At 41.9% G+C, this 21,723-nt stretch overlaps 2 protein-coding genes across 2 annotated transcripts; both read left to right on the top strand.

The window, feature by feature from the left end:
- Window positions 1–882: 882 nt before the first annotated feature.
- Window positions 883–9,564, top strand: LOC111655984 (reticulon-2-like). Its single transcript, XM_023407571.2, has 7 exons — window positions 883–990; window positions 3,988–4,195; window positions 4,954–5,092; window positions 7,148–7,217; window positions 7,322–7,368; window positions 7,462–7,520; window positions 8,786–9,564. Exons 1-7 carry the CDS (start codon window positions 978–980, stop codon window positions 8,859–8,861), a joined length of 612 nt encoding a protein of 203 aa, XP_023263339.1. The 5' UTR covers window positions 883–977; the 3' UTR covers window positions 8,862–9,564.
- Window positions 9,565–13,039: 3,475 nt separating this feature from the next.
- rhoub (ras homolog family member Ub) lies at window positions 13,040–20,070 on the top strand. The gene is made up of 3 exons (XM_023407573.2): window positions 13,040–13,590; window positions 15,492–15,550; window positions 17,805–20,070. The coding sequence occupies exons 1-3, from the start codon at window positions 13,374–13,376 to the stop codon at window positions 18,258–18,260; spliced, it is 732 nt and encodes a 243-aa protein (XP_023263341.1). The 5' UTR covers window positions 13,040–13,373; the 3' UTR covers window positions 18,261–20,070.
- Window positions 20,071–21,723: the final 1,653 nt, after the last annotated feature.

The following is a 21,723-nucleotide window of genomic DNA, read 5'->3' as shown; positions in this document are numbered from 1 at the left end:
AAATGCGTCTCTTGCTCTCAGTATTGAAAACTGTTCAGACTCAACACATAACACATCTTGTTTGGGTGAAGTCCTTGTTCAGCTACAGCTCTTGTTAAATGAAAAAAATAATAATAATATAAAAAGTCTTTTGTGGAACAAGTAAGGTTTTTAAAAACCTTTTGTCATCTGTGTGGAAACTCACACTCAAAAATTTGAAATGATACCAAACCCTACTTATTGAACTTTGTGCTATAACCTAAATACATATGTTTCAGCAGGTTACTACATACTGATTCTTAATGTCTAGGTAAACAAAAAACAAAAGTAAGTCTTGTTCACATCTAGAGATAAAAAGAACTTTATTAGCCTAGTTCTGAATCACTGCTACCATTTTGCAGCAACTGAAATAAGTGAATAATTCAGTTAGATGTAATTGCAATTTTGCCTGATTGTCAGGATATTTCTTTTTTGCCAAGCATACAGACCTTCTCTGGAGTTTTTACAAAGGAAGAAGCAACCTTGTCCTTAGAAAATCGCACCAATTGATACAAAAACTCAAGTCACTCATCTGTTTATTGTCAGTGGCACCAAAAGATTTGGCTGGGTGACATAACAGAAAATAAACCCTGGTTCTCGTGTTTCAGTTGTCGGATGAGACCTATATATGAACACAACTCTAAAGAACCTTTTCTGAGTTCAAAGGAATCTCATTAATTCATTCTGCTTCACAGTGGATTTGTGCATTAAGGAGGAAGATGTAGTGATTTTGAGATTCTTGTGTGATTGCTGTGAATCATTTCTTCATGTTTGAAGCTCTTGGAGTCTTGAAGAGTGGTGGGCGGTGCTGCAAACAAGATTATTTTGGGCTGTCAGGCCTTTGGACTGCTGAGTGAGCAGGGGGTGGCCAAAAACAGCTCAGAGGGGCGAGGGGGAGCACAGCGGGACAGAGAGAGTGACAGAGGGCGCGAGGGGGAATCACTGGAACGGCAACCAAAATGGACAGCAGAGGTGAGAACCTGGGCTTGAGGTGAAAAGAGGATGATTTGAGACAGCAGTGTACACCTACGTAGACGATGTTTAGGTATTTGCTTACAGTCGTGAGCTGACAGTCAGCTACTGCAGAGAGCTGTGTTTGATTTCGGTGAGAAGAAAGAAGGAAGAGGAAATCCTCAGAGGAAAGCCACAGATTCTAGTGCGAATGGCTGGGAACCACTTCTAAACTCTAGTAGTGGACTCTTTAGCTTTGTGACTTTGGTGTGGTGGAGAGAAGGCCAGGCTGTCAGGGTACCGAAGGTGTGAACTGAGCGGATTTCTTGCTTCTGTTTGATCATTTTACAAGCAGAGTCTCTGGAGATGGCAGCTTCCATCAGCTTAGAGGTGTGTTTGCCTTTTAACTGATGAGCTGCTCAGATGTAGCAGGGGAGTCTCCGTATCAGCTGTCTTCATTTAAATGAGCACCAGCCATTCAAATGAGTCTGAACTGTCATCTTGTGGTATGTCATTAACAGATTATTGTTGTGGTCGTGTAATAACTTTGCCAGCTGGATTCTCTTACATTTCAGTCTGCAGCCTTCAGTCTGCAGTACCACCAGATACCCTGGACACGTGATTGGCCTGACGTGACCTGGGTCAAATAACGTTGATGTTAAAATGGATTTGTAATTTATGTTCTTATTGGTTAATTGACTGGATGGTTAGTTAATTGCTTGATTGGATTATTGATTCTTTCATGCAGTCGCTCCCATGTGGCTCATTTAAAAAAAAATATATATAATTCAGTCAGAGGACCTGTAGCCTGAAATTCTGGTATAGAGATTAATGAATGTCCTAATGTTATGTCCCAGCCATTTATAGGTGGTGAACAGTGGATGTAGTAATTGCCTCCCGATTAAATGGCCATTATTACTCACTAATTTCTCACATACAGTCATTTATTACTTAGCACCTATGGATACAGCTGCACATGAAGCCCACTTGAAATGTATTCATTTAAGTACAGAATGAGTTAAAAGTGGAAATAGAAATAAATGAGTCCACCCTCAGGGAACCTAAAGGCTGCAATATTTATTACACATAATGCAAAAGTGTTACAGAAAGATATGCAACTGCAGACTGCAGATTTAGCTGCTCGTTAACTTTAGAAAAAGCCAGGTTATGGTGCATATGTGGTAGCTTGTATGGAGTTTACAGAAAGAAAGAAAAACAAAGATTTTCTTACCAAAACTTAGATGAGAAGCTATGAACCACTATGAAATCTGTCTGTTAAATATGAAGCTACCACCAGAAGGTAATTAGCCTAGCTTAGCATAAAGACTGAAAACGGGGGGAAACAGCTAGCCTAGCTCTGTCTGAAGGTAATGAAATCCTCCTACCGGCACCCGTAAAGCTCATTAATTAACATGTTATCATGTTTGTGTAATCTATATGAAAACCGGTCAAGCCTAGTCAAGAAATAGTCAGGAACGTAACCCCTCTTAAAATCACAAATTGTCTTTTTTCCACCAGCTTTGTACAGATTAAAAGAGCAAGATACAGTATGTTAACTAATAAGCTGGTGCTGGTAGCCGGATTTTGTTACCTCTGGACAGACCCAGGCTATCTGTTTCCAGCTGCTTCCAAAACTGTTGAACTATTCCTTTAAAATAAATAAATCCAGGTTTTACAATATGCTCAGCGATCTATAATTATTAAAAATGCAGTACATGCCTCCCGCAGTACTGCTGCATAGTTGCTTCACTCCAGTGTGTTTAGAAAATACTGTGTGAGTAAAGGATAAATGCAGAGTTTGGGTAGTTCTATAATACAGTGCAGTGCCTGAATATAGCACTGTCTTCCATGTGTACTTTGTTTAACATAGACATTGTCTTCAAGTGAAGTGCTTTCAACAATATTATTTAATCAAATTAGTCGCCTGTGCTGAGTAACACTGTCCCACAAACAAACCCATTGGACAGGTGTGTTCCAGGGGCATCATGGGTATTAATTGTGTGCAGTGATGTTTATAAATAACCCACCTGCTGTCAGTGCACTCTATTCAAAGAGGCTTCCCTTTATTCTAATGCTGAGGCTTAGCATTTCACTGAATGACAAGCACAAAGGGCTATGCCTGTCTGAAAGTGCAGCGCCATACAACAGGACCCGTAATTACACAGTGCTTTAACACTGCTTTAACTACTCTATGGACTGTGCTTTAGTTTGATCTGTTTTGTCCACATTGTCTAAATACGACATGGTCATTCATTAAGCTTTTACACTGACAAGAATGTCATTTTTGAAAGAATTCAGCAAGATAAAATTATATTCTATTATATATACTGAAGTTGTCTACTCCAGTAAAGCATGACTCTATGGACGCCTCAGTCTCCACGGCAGCTGTTGCTGGGTGACCGGGAGGGAAACCAACAGGGTGTGGAAAAGGGGCTGCTGAAGGCCTGACGTCTGTCAGCAGGTGCTGTGAAAGCCTGCACTTAAATTCTCCTCGACTGCTCGCTTCCCTCTTTCATCCGAGGGCTAAATTTAGCCCAGGCCGGAGCCTGACGTGTCCTCGTAGCTGCTGTGTGTGTTCTCCTGCTAGAGGCTGGAAATCCCTCCCTGAATCATATCTCCATCTACCGCCTCTCTTGCCTCCTTTCCCCTTCCTATCACTATGTCAGAACTACTTTATCTTCCTTCCGCTCTTCCTTTCTGCACTACCCCCTAAAATGAAAAGACCTTGTGGTCGGCTAAAAGCTGAGGAGGCTGAGGGGTGATGTTACTGCAGCTGGTCTGTTCAAACCAGGAAGGATGCATGTAATCAAGACAAGATTGTTGACTGATCCAGTACCTGCAGTATGTAAACAATCCAGTCCGTATGCTGCCTCTAGCCTGGTTCAGTGTCAGTTTTTCATCCATTCACAGTAAACTTCAATAATTCAAAATCAGATTCAACCCCTCACTTGTTTTTTTTTTAAAACCTTTTTGTTTCTTTTACCCTCTCTTCTTCCACCTTCCTTCCTTGTCTTCCAGTGATGGACCTGATCTACTGGAAGGACACGGAGCGCACAGGCATGGTGCTAACAGGGCTGGTGGTGGGCTTGCTGTCCCTGTTCCAGCTCAGCATCATCACTGTGGTCTCCACAGTCTCCCTGGCTGTCATGTGCTTCACCATCTCAGTGCGCATCTACTACCAACTCCTCTACGTCCTCAGCTGGGGTGATGGACAGCACCCCTTCAAGTAAGTTGCTGCGCCTGCATTTTGTGTAGGACAGTGGTAAAGTGGTTGTCTTTTCCTTTCTTGTTCCAGCTTTTCTAAAAAGGAACAGGGAGAGCGGTCAAGACAACGAGGAGAAAAATGACGTATCACATAGAGCTGGATTCACCCCATTAAGTCACAGTACATAAATCTTTTCCAAAACAGTCTGAGTTCATTCAGCCAAAAGTCTTTTCAGTCCAAGTTCTATTTTCTTTGTTCATTTCAAAATGCAACATTTATTTACTGTATTTCACCAATAATAAAATATGCAGTAGCTGCACTTATGGTTATTAATTGGTGGTTTTCTATTTGCATAGCTTATTTTGGGTTATGTTGAGGTTCAGGCAGTGAAGTCACTGAAAAAAAAGGCTTTGCGCAATAAGCAACATGCAGTTTTTTTCTGGGCTTTCATTAACAAATAGCAAACTTAAGTGCCCTCTTTATTATTGATCAGTGATACTCCTTCTTATGTATGAAATGACAGCCACATAGACTAAATTGGTTGTAAAAGCCTGGTGGTGACCCAGCAAATTGAAAAGCTTGGGCCCTTTGACCTTTGGACACTGAAGGAGGGGACAGATTTATATTTGGGCTTGAAGGATTACATCACTATCCGGTAAACAGTAAAGGAAGAATGACTAAATTGATTCTACACAGAGAGGCAGAACTCACATTTCTGTTTTTCAGCCTTCCTTTTTCTGAATCTCATGTCCTCTTTTTATTGTCTGATTTTGTCTCAGGTCATACTTGGACCTGGACATCAGTTTCAGTGGAGAGCAGGCTGACCTCTATATGCGGAAAGCCATCGTCATGGTTCTGTCTGCTGTTGACACTCTGAAGAGTCTCTTTTTTGTTGGAAACCTTTTTGATTCTCTCAAGGTGAGCTAAGCTAAGTGAGTTTTACTTGATTTGTGTGTGCAGGTATGTGTGTGTTTGTGAGTGCAGGCTGTTCAGTCTCTTGTTTAGTCTCTAAATTATCTGTCCTCAAATATTTGCTTCACCCTGTCCAGAACATCTCCCCCTCATTAACCCAAGCATCAGTGCATCTCTGCATCTCTGCATTCTTCTATTCTATTCGCTCCATCTTCTGTCATGTTCTCCCCTCCATCACTGGAGATGACAGTATCGCCATGCCAACCGTCTCTCTCATTATGCTAGCTCAGAGCTGAAGACTCTGCTCCTAAATAAGGGCAATATTACTGACAGTAACTGTCTGTCCCAATGACATATCTTTGGTAATCATGTGGAAAACAATCAGTCCCTTTGGAAAAACAAATCATTCCAAATTAATTTGAATTGGTACTAACTAGCATAAAAAGGAGGCAGTGCACTTCGCTCTTCTCATCTGTGCTATTCATCCAGCCTCTGGATCTGCCTCCCTTACTACCAGAGCCAGAGCATTATGTTAGTATTCATCAAGTCTAAGTAAATGTGACAGTATTACATGTCATTATCTGTTCATGCTTTGTTCCCACAGTCTGTTTCCATTCTTTGTTAGACAGTGCTTGAATGTTATTTCCCTGCAACCTAATTCATAAGGTACTAGTAACTTATGATGATACATTGATTAAACAGTTTTTGAAAAGCATTAGAAAGGGGATGTAGTTCAGGTTATAGAGTGAGGAGGCCATTAATTATAGCATTGGTATGATATGTGGGTCCTCATGTCCACATGCTGACCACAAGCTTGACAAACTTACCACAACGCTGAACATGATGTACAGAATCTATATTTGTTCACATAATATACATGCATTTTTTTGTGTTGCTTTTAATTGTGTGGAGATTATTTAAATTCAAAGAGTTGTTTAAGTTTATTTTACATATTATAATACCGTACATGCAAAGAATGTCTGATTAAAGGAGCTATTTGTAAGTTTTGCCATTGCTACATAGCCAGCATTAGCATTAAAAGCTGTTTACTTACCAGTCTAGAAGAAACGTTTCGAGTTCAGCATCAAACTTCATCCCTTACCTCGCCAAGAGCTGTCCTCAGTGGTGGAAAGCAACCCTCTAGTATCACTACTTTACTTTGCTAACCAGCCTGGTCAGACCGCCCTGTCACTTTCCAATACCAAGTCACTGTAGCGTCCAGTCTGCCCTGAAGAAGTAGCACTGCTCAGAGGTTATATTATAACGTCTTGTCTTGTAAACACTATGATGGCTGATGCTCTTGCCAAGACTGGTAAGTAAACAGCCATTAATGCTAACGCTGGCTACGTAGCAAAGCATAACTGCATACTGCATTCATTAAATGTAAGTACATTATACACAAACCTAATGCCAATAAATGCTAAATGTTGTATCTGTACCAATATCAGCTGAAATGTCCTTATAAATCATTGCACGTTATATATGTGCTGAAGAATCAGTTTAGTTCATCCCTAAAATATTTACGGCATTTCAGTAACGAACAGCAGCGGTTTGTGAGCGGACAGAGTTCACACATTTACAGTAGATGATGAGTTAGTGTGAGGTGACTGAGCCCGCTGAATCCCAGGACCTCGGAGTCTCAACCCTGACCTGGCCGGTATGTGACATGACACACAGGACACCGTAGGCTGAACCCGCCCGGGATAAACCGGAGTCTCTTTCCATCTGAGACAGGGGTGTCCCATATCAGGGCATCACTGGATCCCATACACAGTGACTGAGACACTGAGAGATATAAGGGGAAACACAAACCTATATTGGGAGTTATGTACTTGGAGCGTATTTCTTCATCGAAAGGAAAGCGATGGCAGCATGGATAATTTTTATTGAGCGCTGTATTAGATATCCACAATATGATACAGGGAAATAAGAAATACTGCAGCATGATCTTCTGCTTCCGAAAGAATGAAATTAAAAGCACATGGAGTAGTTCTGGAGGCTGATCATTGATGGGAGTCAAACTAACTGTCTGCAGCTGTTTTCTGTTTTTCTTGGTCTTAGTTCCTGGTCCTGATGTACCTTGTGACGTACCTGGGAGACTTGTGCAATGGCCTTACTCTGCTCATCATCAGTAAGAAACAGATATCTGCTGCCTGCTGGAAATCTGGAATGTGTTAACATACTGTGTGGCTATCATGTTAGCTACCCTACTTTTCCATCTTCTTTCTCCTCCAGGTTTGATCGCTCTCTTTTCTCTGCCACTTTTCTACAGACAACGCCAGGTAATGACTTCAGTCTTTATATTGTTACTTTAACTGGTCCTTCATTTCTCTATTTATGAACACATATTTTTGGCCATTTCTGTTATGTCACAGGAGCAGGTGGATAGCTTCATTGGTAAAATCCAGGCCCACATTGACAACATCAAGGACACGTGAGTATGGCGCCATCTTCTGACACAATGGTGTCATCAACACAGCCTCACTGGGGTTTTTCGACTTAAACGCTTAGCCTTCTACTGATACAAAGAATCTGTCTGAATCCCCACACTTATAGTGCCTACTTGTGTGACTTATTTCTAGTAGCGGCCAAAGTAATGCAATTCATAAAGCAATTAAACTTAAGTTATCTGAAAGCATGAAGACCTACTATACATATTGCCATATCATTTCAGTTCATTCATTCATTTATTCAAGTATTGTTCATAATTATAATAATTTTACAGTGTAGATTTACGATTTTATTCTAAACAAGAAGGATCAATAAACAACTGTGGAGATTAACTGTGTACTGTTTAGACATCATAATAATATTCAGGCTGATTGAAAACACCAGCTTAGAGACTGCTAACTCTTGGAATAATGTTGTGCAGTAGACAATGGTGAACTTTCAGATACACTTAGCTCTAAATAAATCAGAATACATTTGCCTCAGGTGCTTCCACCCACAATTAGCAGTAATGAAATTTTAAGCCTGGTTGTTTTGTTTTTTTTGCTGAAATGCACCTTTGGTGTCATAGTTAATGTCAACCTCAGTTTTTATGTCCACAGGCTTGTACCTTTGACTTCAAATATTTTCCAATGGGGTTCCTTATCTTTTTTGCTGCTGATTTAACCAGGAGAGTTTCATGCCGATCCATGCCGTAGAAGTGAGTCAGTTGTGAGTCACAGACTGTTGTCTGCAGGAAGAATGACTGGGAGCTTTACTTCCAGAACCAGGAGCAAAATAGCTCCTACTTCGTAACTGCATGTCAATTCGAAGACATCCCAAGATCCTAATATGATTTCTGACAGCGATGGTATCTCCCACCTGGTGAAAAGATCCACAGATGTGTCAACAAACCTCTGGCAAAATGACAGCAAAGCCGCCATCTCTGGCTTGTATCAAATTAACAATGATACTGTTATTTCACTAAATGCAAAAGGACCAATATGTTCATTGTTTATTTGTATCTGGTTTCACTTAAAAATCACTCCAAATAGCACAGCAAATGCAGCTAATTTATGTGATTAAAATATTTGTGACTACAAGGCCAGCATTATGTTTCCTGTTCTCCCCATTCTGCAGGCACACTTGCCTTCGGTCTGGTGGTGCGTTAATGTGGACTTAAGAGCTGAAGACACAGTGTGGGTACTGAGGCAAACCCTAAATTTGATGATCTACTTAAGCACTGAACCCTCCTCTTTTTCTCTTCCCCAGCTTTCGAAGACTTGCCCAAGGCGGTGGCCCTCCTCCTGACCCAACCCCTGGCGGCGCCAAACCCAAAGTCCAGTAAACACTGATGAAAAAGAACTTAAAGACAAGCTCCCAGAGTTACAGGCTGTCACTCAGATGTCTTACCCAGCAGTCTGTGCTCCAGAGAACAGAGCTTCAGAGACTGGGGAAGGGAAGGGATATTACTTAAACGGACGATGATGAGGATTACGCATGGTACTTTATTCTCTAACTGTATCTAAATTATGGGGTTAGAGGTCGGGGTTTGGGTTTGGGTTAAAACATAATCAAGGTGAAATCAAGGTGTGTGAATCCTGGATGAGACTCTTGCTGCTGACGTCGGAGATGGAAAGACTCAGCGATACAGCTCGTCATGTGTGACGGTCTTTGGAAATATTCATTGTTTTTAAAATGTTAAAGTGTCTTAGATGGAGCTGTAATCCAAATGAGCTACTAAGACCAGAAATGGGAAGTTCTCACACTGACAGCTTCACACCTGAGAGAAAGGGAAGTCAGTTTCTAAAGTGATTTAGACTACAGGAGAGAAAAAAAAACAAACAAAAAAACATTATTATTCATGGCAGCATAAAACTGGCAAATAAGAATGCATGTGTCAGCACATGTACTTTTCTGAATGCATATTCATTCTCATGACTGTTTATCTGTGTGTATGCAAGTATGAGTGTGTTTGTGTGCGTGTAATTCCTGACATACCGCTTGCTGAAATGTTACCTACAAGCAATTAAAGTCACATTTCTTCTTTATTTTCCAAAATTTTCTGTTTCTTATCATCCACACAGACATTCACTTTCATTCACATGATCATTGATTTGAGTTTTCTTTTGGTCAAGTTTTCTCACGTTACTTCATCGCTTACACTGCTTCACTTTCCCTCATTCATTGATGTAAATGGAAAGTTGAAACTTAATATGCAGAAAGAAAAGTGAATTCTGCAACAGGTTCAAAACTTGAGATGTATCGTAGATGGATTGAAGTTACATGACAGGAGGCTCATTATTGAAGGAGCATCAGAGGTGTTGGTGTTGCTGAGTAATTTTCTGATTGGGAAGAAGTGTCGTCACTTCAGATGGAGATCCTCTCCGAGCTCTTAAAGTGTTTATCTCCAGCCTTGGAGGAAACTTGTGAAGGGATGTGGGAGTGAAATACAGCAGGTGCCTTTCAAACTGCAGGTTATAGTGCATGATCTGATTCACAGTATTTACAACTCCTGACAACCGCTTACAGCAACCTTTCCTAACAGCAACCTGACCATTGCCTTCCTGAGAATGGTGTTTTGTACGTGTACAATACTTGTGTGATAGTACATGTGTACCATGACAAGGTATCTTATACAGAATTGTAAGTAGGTACATTTTAGGATTAATAAAATTATTCAGGATACACATTTCCCTTTAGCGGTTGCTTTTAAAGCTCTCACCAAAATGTGTCCGTTCCTATGCCTTATTATTGCGTAATCTACCTGTGTCCTGCAGTGCAAGCCTTGTTATGTTAACAGACATGATCCATGACATCCAGACATGTGACATCATGTGCTGCTTAGTATTGGACCTACAGTAGTTGCACGCACACTGGCCTCCTGTAGTAGTTTTATGTACTAATACAATTGAATTTTTTGTCTTTGTCTTTCTTCCAAGAGGAACTTCAGCAGCGTGAATGGAGATAGCAGTGAAATTAAAGGCACTAATTCTCTTATCTACCCACACAGCTTGGTACATACAAAAAAGTTAATTCCTTGAGATCTGTCTTGCCAAATTATATTTAAACAAAACTGCTGTTAATCAAGTCAAACTCATCACTTTTAGAACTGTCTCATTACGTCTAGACTAATACATGCTTAAGTTTTTATATTTGCTGTGTGAATCAAAGATGAAATTAAATCGAAACAGGGTTTTAGTTCATTTCATTTAGTTCATCATTTTTAGTTCATTTAAAAATCAATCAAAATCAGTCATTACATACATGATAGTAGTACACTGATTATTTTGTATTCTTGAAAATAACTAGAGTTTTAATCTTGGAAAAATAAACACTGAAACGCTAAAACAAGCCTAGTGTGAATTTCTGATAGATATTTTTATATATGTTTTATCATAATATATATTATTGCCTGTAATAATATTAAAAACTCTACCATTCTGTAAATACACTCACTAAACACTTCATTAGGAACAACTGTTCACTTGTTTATTCATGCAATTATCCAATCATGAGGCAGCGGTGTAATGCAGATGATGCAGATACAGGACAGGAACTTAATAAGTTATTGTTCACATCAAACATCGGATTGGGGGAAAATGTGATCTCAGTGACTTTGAGAGTGTTGTTGTCAGGTGGGCTGGTTTGACTTTCTAACTGCCGATCACCTGGGATAGAGTTGTTACTCAGGATGGAAACATCATCTGATGAGAGAGGTCAGAGGAGAATGAACAGACTGGTTGAGGAAACAAACAGAAAGGCTACGGTAACTCAGATAACCACTCTTTATAACTGTGGTGAGCAGAAAAACATCTCTCTTGAACCTGGCGGATGAGCTACAACAGCAGAAGAAGCCGTTAGATTCCACTCCTGTCAGCAAATGCTGGAGTGGCCACTGGTTCACCAAAACTGGACATTGAAGACTGGAAAACCGCCTGGTCTGATGAATCTGGAGGATATCTGCTGAGGCTCGCAGATGGTACAGTCAGAATTTGGCCTCAACAGCGTGAACCCCCCAACCTAGCTTGTGCCAAGAGTCCAGACTGGTAGCGGTGGTGTAATGGTGTGGTGAATGTTTTCACACTTTGGGCTCCTAGATACCAACCAATCATGGTTTGAATGCCACTGCCTATCTAAGTATTGTTGCTTACAGTGCGCATCCGTTTACAGCCACAATTAATCATCTTCTAATGGATACTTCCAGCACGATGATGCACCATGTCACGAAGCAAAAGTCGTCTAATACTGGTTTCATGAACATGACAATGTGTTCAGTGACCTCCCCTGTCACTAGATCAACTCTAGTAGAGCACCGTTGGGATGTGGTACAACATGAGGTTTGCAGTATGACTGAGCAGCAGACAAATCCTCAGAAATGATGTGATGTGGTCGTGTCAACATGTCAACATGGAGCAGAATCTCAGTGGGATATTTCTATCATCATATGGAATCCATGCTGCAAAGAACTGATGCTGTTTTGAGAGCAAAGAGGGGCCCTACCCAGTATTTGTATTGGGATTCTTCAGATAAACTGTAGTCTCTAGCGGGTGGGATATCATGTTAATTCCCAGACTGCATGGCAGGGCCACTGATGTCTCTACATGATCTTTACAAACACCTCGTCAAAAAAAAAAAAAAGACCGTCTTTGTACCCTGACAGTGTACAGCTTTTGGAACAATAGTCCATAAAAAGGGGCATTGCTTAACTTCTCTGTATAACGGGGTCAGGTCAGGAAAAATGTATTTGTCACTGCTATTAAACCCCTCGCTGCTATTGTTTGAACGGACAACCGGAGGGTCAGTTGTGATTTTTACCTGTACGACTACATCCTCTAATTCAAAGTCAATTACATCTGTAACTTGTGAAACTGTAGCCTCTGGGCCACAGTATGTCCACTCGCCATGCAAGTAATTCAGACGTTTAAATTTACTCGTCGTTCTTGCTCTGCGCCACAAGGGGGCGACCAAAGTCAAGACATCACTTCCCTTCCCATTTTCCAGGTGTCAAATGTGTCTCACAGCTTGGAACTGTGTGACAAGATCTCCTCAGGACTGTTTGAAAAACTACCCAATCAGAAGGAAAGTTACGTTTGAATTTGTTCAATTCTTACACGTAAATCTCTCGACCGACTGTTTTGATGTAGCACTCCACATTCTCCTACAGTTTGTGGCCACTGGCTGCTCCTTCTGGGCTCAGCTGGCTACAAATTAAAGTAGGTCAGGAGATCTGACTGGGTTTGATATTTCAGTACTTTATGTCTCATGTTCAAAATGGACATCAAGGTTGTCTCCTTCTCCCTGGCGAGGACAAGTTTGGACTTGCCTGCACAGGGTCATGGCAGCTTCACAGTTAGTTGGCCCTAGAAAAGGACACAGTCGGTTGGGCTGATATTAATTGATAAGAAAAAAAAAAAGAATACAAATAAAAGCGGGTCATAAACAAATTGATTCTTGGCTCATTGTAATTTCTCCAAAGAGTCCAGTACAGGTAATCTTCTATATTTTCTTTTAACATATTTTGGTACTTTTACTATTTCACAACTTCAACCTGTGTCTGTTCAGCCCTCCGCTGTTGGGAGGTGAAGTGGGTGGGACTAGTCAAATCAATCTGAAGATATAACGCCGTTTAGATCCGCCCTCGCATTTTAAACTGCAGAGCTCGGGGCTGTGGACGCAATGGTAATTTGCCTCACTGGATTTGACAGCGCGCAGGGCAAGAGGAGAGGCTTTACGCACGAGTCCCTCTCCAGATCATAAGCATTTGACCAAACTCGCAGTACTGAAAGGAAACCTGTTCTCATGGTGGGTGCTTCATCCGCCCGTCGAAGGAGAGCGCGGTGAAGTGCTGGCCGATTGAATGTCACCTCCATTCACCATGGATTACGGAAGGACCATGGCCCCTCCGGTACCCCCGCATAAACCCAATCCCGCCCGGCCAGGACAGGCGCAGGAGCGGCTGCTCAAGTGCGTCCTGCTCGGCGACGGAGCGGTGGGCAAAACCAGTCTGGTGGTCAGCTACACAACGAACGGCTACCCAACCAAATACGTCCCTACTGCATTTGATGACTTCTCGGGTAAGTAATGTCAAGATATTGCTACTTTTATTTTTCATGATGAATTCTGTAAACATTTTTGCATATGCACAATCAGTGTAAGAGAGGAATACAGCATTATATGCATAAGCAATGTCACCCCTCATTTGCCCTGATGAAGGGTTCTCACAGGCCGAAACTCCGGGATTCATTCTGGTGAATTAAACCCGAATGGCATTTTTTTCCACTCCAGGGGCAAATCAATTTGTTTCTACCTGCCTGACTGTCTCCCACTGAATTCTTCTTGAACTTCTCATGTTTTGAGTGCACCCGCCCATTCTGCCATTTCCCCCTATTATTCCACTGTTATGATAGATGTGTTTGTTTTTCCTATTATCTGTCCTCCACCAGTGTTAATGCACATGAGTTGTCCTCCCTGGATCGAGCCAGGTTTCCATTTGGCACAGTTCCACTTTCCAAACTGTCTCACTAGCCCCAGCAGGCTTTGTTTAATGAAAAATAAGGAGGAGAGAACAAAATCTTTCAAAGGGGGCACTCGTTTTAAACTGATCAGTGTTGGCGTGAAAAAAATACACCTCTGACCTGCTGATCACCTTTATTTCTTCATGGTCACATCTTCAGAAAGTCCCTCTTTAGCTGTTCTTAAGACACTTTGTAAACTTTACTCCTCTGAGATGTTTTAGCTGCATATGATAGTATTCATAAAGGCCTATGAAACCTTACCTTAGCAGATTTTTAAGGCTTGTTTAGGAATTTAGGAAACAATACTTGGCATTGCATCACTGCACACTAACTTGTAGTATAACTAGTGATGTGTAGTAAAATAAACAACTTGGCCAACACAAATCCTGTCAAACACTCACTGTGAGCACACACCGCCCTCAGACGAACACTGGCTCAACCCTCCTATACAGAGCAGTCTGGTTCAGGGGTTTTGGATTGCACAAGTCTGCCTATTGTTGTCAGCCTTGACCCGTGAGCCCTCTCCTCTATACTGGAATGGGCACATCTGTTGCAGTGGCTCTGAGGCAGATATTGTCTTTCGCCGCGGCCTGACAGAGAGCGATTGTGCAGTTGGGGCCCTTTATGGTGATGTCATTTCTCCATGCCCGGGATCAGAGAGTACCCTCTTGAAAGCTGACTTCTGAGCAGTTACGCAATGCCACAGGTGCCAGAGACGCAGAGGAGCGGGAGGCTGGGAGAGGGGATGATAAGAGGGAGTTTTGGTCTGGAAAATCAAAGGACTATCATATATCAGAGACTAGGAAATTATTACACAGTGGCCGCTCTCTCTTATACGTCCTTTCTCTCCTCCCGCTCTTTCTCCTTGCTTTTGTTAAAGCAGAGTGCCATGATGCCTGTCCTGCTACATGAATAGTTCCAGCAGGCTCTTTGATCAGGTGGTATGACCGACCACTCCAGGCGTATTGTAAATGTTTCCATGTGCCTGCTGCTCTGCATTGTGCTCACTCTTCTGAAAAGAATAAATGGCCCTGTAATGAAACTCGCTGTAAGATGACTCACCCACTTTTCCAATCTGGAAGTGAGGCTGATTGGAAGAGAGTCACCAAGCAAACAAAATCTGCTTTGTTTTTACCCCCACCCCCCCGTTAGTCAGCCTTGGAATGGCCTCTGTCAAAACACAACAGAGAACAAAGCTCACCGAGTGGTCCGAGCGACAGTAAAGCGTTATGGTCTCGACAGTAACTGGCAGAGTGGGTGGGCGAGACAGAGCAGGCCGTCTGTGAGCTGCAAGAGCAGAGCAGGGGGTCTTTGTGTTTTCAACTGGCAGACTTTTGTTTATTCCAGAGAATACTCTGGCGGTTAGCTGTGTGTATGTTAACTACCGAAGTGTCAGGTGGGGGGCTGATGCACAGGGTTAAAGTAATGTTTTCTCCGTCTGTCTGTTTCTGTGTCAACAGCTGTGGTTCAGGTGGATGGAAACCCGGTTAGACTACAGTTGTGTGACACTGCAGGACAGGTGAGTTTTGTTCGCACGCGCACACACACACACACACACACACACGCACACACACTGCATTACCATTTGGCACCCTACCCAGATCAAAATGTGTGTGCCACACGTCTTTCTTACACAACTTTGGTCCAGAATGAAATATCTCAACAACCGTTGGATGGATAGCCATGAAATGTAGTACAGACATTCATGGTTCCGAGATGACGAACCCTAATTACTTTGGTGCTCCCCTGACTTTTCCTCTAGCGACATTATCAAATCAAAAATTTTCCTTTGTTTCTGACCAAATACCTGGAAAACTAATGACATTCCCCTCAGCATCAGCAGTACTTTGTGTTTAATGCTAAGTAGCACGTGTTAGTATGCTAACACACAAAAATATGATCATAAACATTATACCTGCTAAGCATCAGGAAGTTAGCATTGTGATTGTGAGTAAGTTAGCATCGCTGATGTTAGCATTTAGCTCAAAGCACCATTTAGCCATTTATTAAACATAAAAGCGAAACATTGACTGTTCCAGACTCTCACATGTCAGGATTTGGTGCTTTTCTCTGTTTTATATAATTATTGAATCAAACAACTTTAAATGTGGCGCTTTTGGTCTGATAAAACAAGCCATCTGAGAGTGACACTTGAGCTCTAGCACTTTTTGAGGGTCATTATCACTGTTTTTGGACTTCTAATAGATTGAAAAAATGATTTGATTAATTGAAAAAAAAAATCTAAGGTGAATCAATAGTGGAAATATTCCATAGTTGGAGCTGTGCTGTTTTTGTGTTCTGCCAATGTTGCCTTTGCTTTCCACCTTTCCTTTAGGGATTCTTGCCTGTTACTTCAGGTAGCGCAGCAGTGTAGAAATAGCTGAATTCCTGGGCTCTGCTGTCACTCTTCATCTGGAGTAGAAATAACACTGTCTCAAACAGGTATAGCTTGTGGTGGAGGCTAGACTGGAGGTGATATGTGAAAAATGAAAACTGTTTCTTTCTGTCTGTCTTCCCTGTTAAGGACACGGTGGTACGAGAAAACTTGCCAGGCAAAAGTTATTGACTCATTATCATGTTTGTGGGGCAATCTTGAAAGGAACAGCTTGTGAAATGGTCTTGTAATTTCTCTGGAGCATGGGTGGTTGTTTGATAATCCACCTTAACAGAACCCTGCCCTGGGAGCAGCATATTTGACATTCACAAATGCTGTGAAGGCACTGCCAGTTCTGTACAGAATCAAAGACAATTTGGCAGTAAAGTGGAACGAAGCTTTTGAACAAGCCCCTAATACATGTAAAACCTCACAGCATGTTGCAGGCTGCACACAGTGTTAAAACTGTACTCACACACAGACGCACACACGCAGACAAGCTTGGGCAAATATGGGCAGATAAAAGTCAGCTAACACTTAATGTACTGATGCAATTTCATAAGAGGGGAGCTTGTGCCAGAAATGGGTCGGGGAGTGCCAAAAAAAAAAAAAAAAAAGGACAAGATGACTAAGAAAGAGAGAGGTAGAGAGTGAGAGAGTGAGCCAAGACAGAAAGACGGAGAGGGTTTGGAGAAGGGTGATAACAGCTGCCGCCAGAGCTGATAAACAAAGTTGCTCCTCACACACAGATGTTGATATGTCTGTATATTCTGCAGATGGACCTACGTCATCAGATCACAAAGCAAAGCCAAAGTTTGTGTGGGAAACTCACGAGTTGATAAGTGTCCACTGCAACTGTTGAGCTTCAAATCTGATTGTTTCTGCAGACTTGCGTCGGCACAGAGCATTGTATAGGCAAAGAGGGATTAGGAGATGTGTGCTGGAAAGGAGAGGGTTAAGAGAGAGAAGGAGAGGTTTGTGTCAAGTTTCTGCCAACCTTAATCTGTGTACTCAAGGATGTGGGACGGCCTTGTTAATCAAAGCTACGTGGCTTCAAAGTGTTAATTTAAGAGATTTACTGTAGATGATATAAATGAGCGGGCAGGACTCATACGTAGACCGTGTATCAGCACAATATAAACACTGTTTAGACAGGTTGTTATCGAATGATTATTGGCGCAGTTCCCTTTCCTGTGATGTTAAGGTGCTTGAGTGTGTTGACCAGTGAAGTGATTACTGGAAGTGCATTTGTGTGTGGTCCTTCTGGGTGAGAAGTGAAGGGAAATAATTCATCGCAGTTAAGATTTTGAGCAGGGCCTAATGGAAAATCTTAAGACCTGTTCGATTTTAAATCATGAGCATCACCGCATAGCTAACCATCTGTTTCTTTCTCCCTCAGGATGAGTTCGACAAACTCCGCCACTTCTGCTACAGTCGGACTGACGCCTTGCTGCTCTGCTTCAGCGTGGTCAGCCCCGCTTCCTTTCAAAACGTCTGGGAGAAGTGGGTGCCCGAGATCCGTCGCCGCTGCCCTCTCACGCCCGTCCTCCTCGTAGGCACACAGTGCGACCTGCGGCAGGACGTCAAGGTGCTGATCGAGCTGGCGAGGCGGCGGGAGAGGCCGGTGGCGGAGGAAGACGCCAGAGCGCTGTCGGAAAAAATTGGGGCAGTGACGTACGTTGAGTGCTCGGCGCTGACACAAAAGAATCTGAAGGAGGTGTTTGACGCAGCCATCGCTGTGGGGCTGCGGCACTCTGACAGGAGAGCACGACGGGAGAGGAAGGTCCGCAGCACAGCTGATAAGATGAAGATGCTCTCCAAGTCCTGGTGGAAGAAGTACGTGTGCGTCCAGTAGGGAGGGAGGGGATGACTTTGACTGATATAAAACTGGAACTGCTCACATGTCTGCTGGGACTCACTTGGATGTACGAACTTCTATTTTCACGTTCACCTGGACGACCCCAGATGTGCTGGCTAGAATGACTTCAGTCCAGTGGAGCAACAGCTCAATAGAGGCAGAGTGAGCCTGCCTGAGCTGTAGAGTGGTTGCGGGTTTTGGCATGGTTTCACTTTGACCATAAAATATCCGATGTTGATGCCTAAAAGACAGAGAGCATAAGACTGTAACCACTGTCTGCTGCTCAGAGCCAGTCTGAACTGTTAAATATGACTGTGACCAGAATTCAACCAAAAATTATGGAGCTAATAAAATTTTATGGCACATGGACTGCATATCATACTGGACTTGTCCAAAGGAAATGTGAGCTGACTTGGAGGGGAGGTGTGCAGGCGGTGATGTTATGTACTAAAAGTATACTCCTCCTTTTTGTCTGATTTGATACCCTTCTTTAACAAAGTATATTATTCTATATGTTCTACACTGTAATTCAGCCCCCAACACTTCTGATAGATGCTCAGATGAAACCCCCAATCACAGACGCAATAGTTCTGCTATTGAAAATCAAAGCCAATCCTGCACCTTTGTTTCCGAAATCAGAAGCGTCTATAACTTCAGTGACAACTTGTTAAGAGTCGGATCAGATCAAATCTATTTTAACTCGTTCCCTTCTAGATTACAATCAAATGTACATGAGTATAAATTTATATGAAATCAATGAGTTCTGGTTTGAATGGTGTATGTTGTTCTATGAACTGTCACATTAGTCTGGCCATTCACTTCTGCTTAACTGTGAGCTAGTGTAGGGTGTACGTCTCTACACCAGCTTGTGTCTGTGCCACATTTCATAGCGTTGCTACAGCTGTCACACTGTTAGTCAACCACACATGTAGAGGTCTGTAAGCTCCTCACTGACCCGCACCAACCATCCTATACTGGAGAACATACACGTATGCTTCAGCTTCTGGAAGCTTTAGAAGTTTCAGTTCTTCACTTTGACTGAAAAGCTTCATCTGAAATGTTTCAAGACTTTTCAAGTTTTTTTTTTTTTGTGACTGTTACAAGGTTGCAGCAATACGTTGGGCAGTGCCACTGTACATTGCACTTATCACACAGAGTCCAAACATATCACCGAAGTCTTGCCATGCAATGGCCTTTGGACCAGTGGTGTGGAAACTTAAGAATTAGACACAGAGCAGGGGAATGAATCCGTGGCGCTTGAGCCATCCGTTTACTCAGTGTCACTGAAACAAAAATGGCTGATTTGCATGTTCCCCGCACTACACCACTGGTCTGGATGATCACAGGGTCTTTCATTGACATTGTAGTCAGGGCCTTATACGGATAATTACCCATCTTTGTCGGTCAGTGTACTGGAGCTCTCTCCTCTGTTGAAATTACACAGTAAATGAGGTGAAATCACCAAAGAGACTGATTCTATGTTTGCTTCTTATTTTTCAGAAGCCTGTCATTCAGCTCTGTCTATTTATCTGTTCCTTCTGGGCCAATAACTGATCAACAGCAATACAGAGCAGTTGTATGAACCATGATATGTCATTATGTATGTTACATAGTAATCACTTATGATGTTTGTAATGTCATCAGGATAAATGTGTGTGTACATATAGAAGTGACTCAGTCATTGGCTGTGCTGTCCAACTATAAATGGTACTTAACAATATGAGTGATTCAGTCGGTGTCTGACTCTGGCGTGAGAGCAGTTTGTTGAGCTGTATGAGCGGAACAAAATAAAATGTGAAATATTTAACCTGTTTTCACTGTTGGCGTGTCCATGGAGACGTTATCTCGACGGTCACCCCGTAGAGGATGTGATATGATGATAAGAGTGGGAGGGGAGGGGAGGGAAGGGGAGGGGGCTCATTCATGCTTCGTTTCAAAGATCAAAGGTTATCATAGTATGAATAGGTGTTTTGACAGATCTCATGTTTTTATGTGCCTCAGTAATAAATACAGAAAAATTGCCAAAAAGAAAGAGGGAACCAGTTTAAATACAGAGGTTTCCGACCAAAATGTAGGTTAATAGGCTATTGCCAGAAGTGTTCCTGCAGTCTTGCAAAACTTTAACTTGCTTTAAGTAGAAAAACACATTGTGAGTAAAGATACACTTAAAGTAAACTGAGGTTCTACTTAATCATTCACTTTCTGGTTTATTTTAGTTTGACATAAAGAGGACATTAAATCACACCCAAGTACGAGTCAGTGTTAAATATAAAAGCATTCACCATATAGTTCGCAATATAGCATGCTCACTATTGTTGTTGAATGCCTAATAAAAATTATTATACACTATATAGTTGACTCCAATTATTCCATAACGCAAGCTACAAAGAATTGCACAACTGATGAGGACTAACCATGACTAACAATCATCATGCATTGCTAAGAAAAGAGTTAAATATGCAGTAGCGACCTGAGTAGTATTTCAATTTTGCCATGTTTTTTAAATTCTCTTTATAATGAATAAGTTAACACTTTCATCCAGTTTCTAAAAGGAGCGAAAAAATACAATTTAAAAAAGTTAGGAAACAGTTAAATGAGACTTTAAAGATTTAGTCTCAGAGGTTTTGTCGGCATCGAGACTTCTAACTATGCAAGATCGGATGATTATAATTGCCTCAAATAGGCTTTTCCTCCTATTCATAGCTACGTGTCTACGCCACAGTATACAACAATGGGCAGAGAATGACAGTTAGCTAGGTATCTTGTACTTGTTTAGAAGCGCTAATGATAGGGTAGACAGCTAAAAGAGAGTTTGTGTCGTCTGGCAGACTGCAGATGAATATGTTGTCCAGCCTCTGAGTGGGTGCAACTTAAGTAGGAGTGGTGCCAAGTGGTCTAATTATGACAGTCAGGGTGGCTCCACTTTCCACCAATATTTCAGCAGGAAAGCCCATTGTTGTGTTTTAGCAAGGCAGCCATCTTGTGAAACGTCCACTGATTTAGCATTGTGGCTTGTGTGTTTGACTGTAATACCTACCTGTCTGCTAGAAGTATATTTTATTGTCGGTGGTTGGAATTTGGAGCTGTCAGTCATGAAACTAACAGAAAAGAAACATATCAGGGTCCCGAGGTCCACGCATCTCTCAAATTTCACAGTGAAACCGTTTGACTGTATGTCCCAGTGCATGTGTCTCTACACTAATTTAGACCTGCTCTGCTTAATCCAAACACCAAAATTGTCCCAGAGGTAGAAATGTGAATAAATATTCAACTGTATAAAACAGAAGAGCTCAGTGTTAAGCAAATATATACGGGGGTATTTGTGTAACCATATGTAAACGTAAAACACGTCAGTGTGCCAACATCATCAAACCCTTGAAGACTCGGGAACTCGTGTGGAACAGACATAATATTATCACTCAGTGGTAATCTAACTGTATGCATTTCATGGTCACAGGTT

The sequence above is a fragment of the Seriola lalandi genome, unplaced genomic scaffold (genome assembly GCF_002814215.2).
Source record: "Seriola lalandi dorsalis isolate HSWRI2012SDOR001 ecotype SW California unplaced genomic scaffold, Sedor1 jcf7180002054338, whole genome shotgun sequence".
Taxonomy (NCBI): domain Eukaryota; kingdom Metazoa; phylum Chordata; class Actinopteri; order Carangiformes; family Carangidae; genus Seriola; species Seriola lalandi.
The sequence above is the reverse complement of the archived record's forward strand: the minus strand, read 5'-3'. Positions and strand labels throughout refer to the sequence as shown.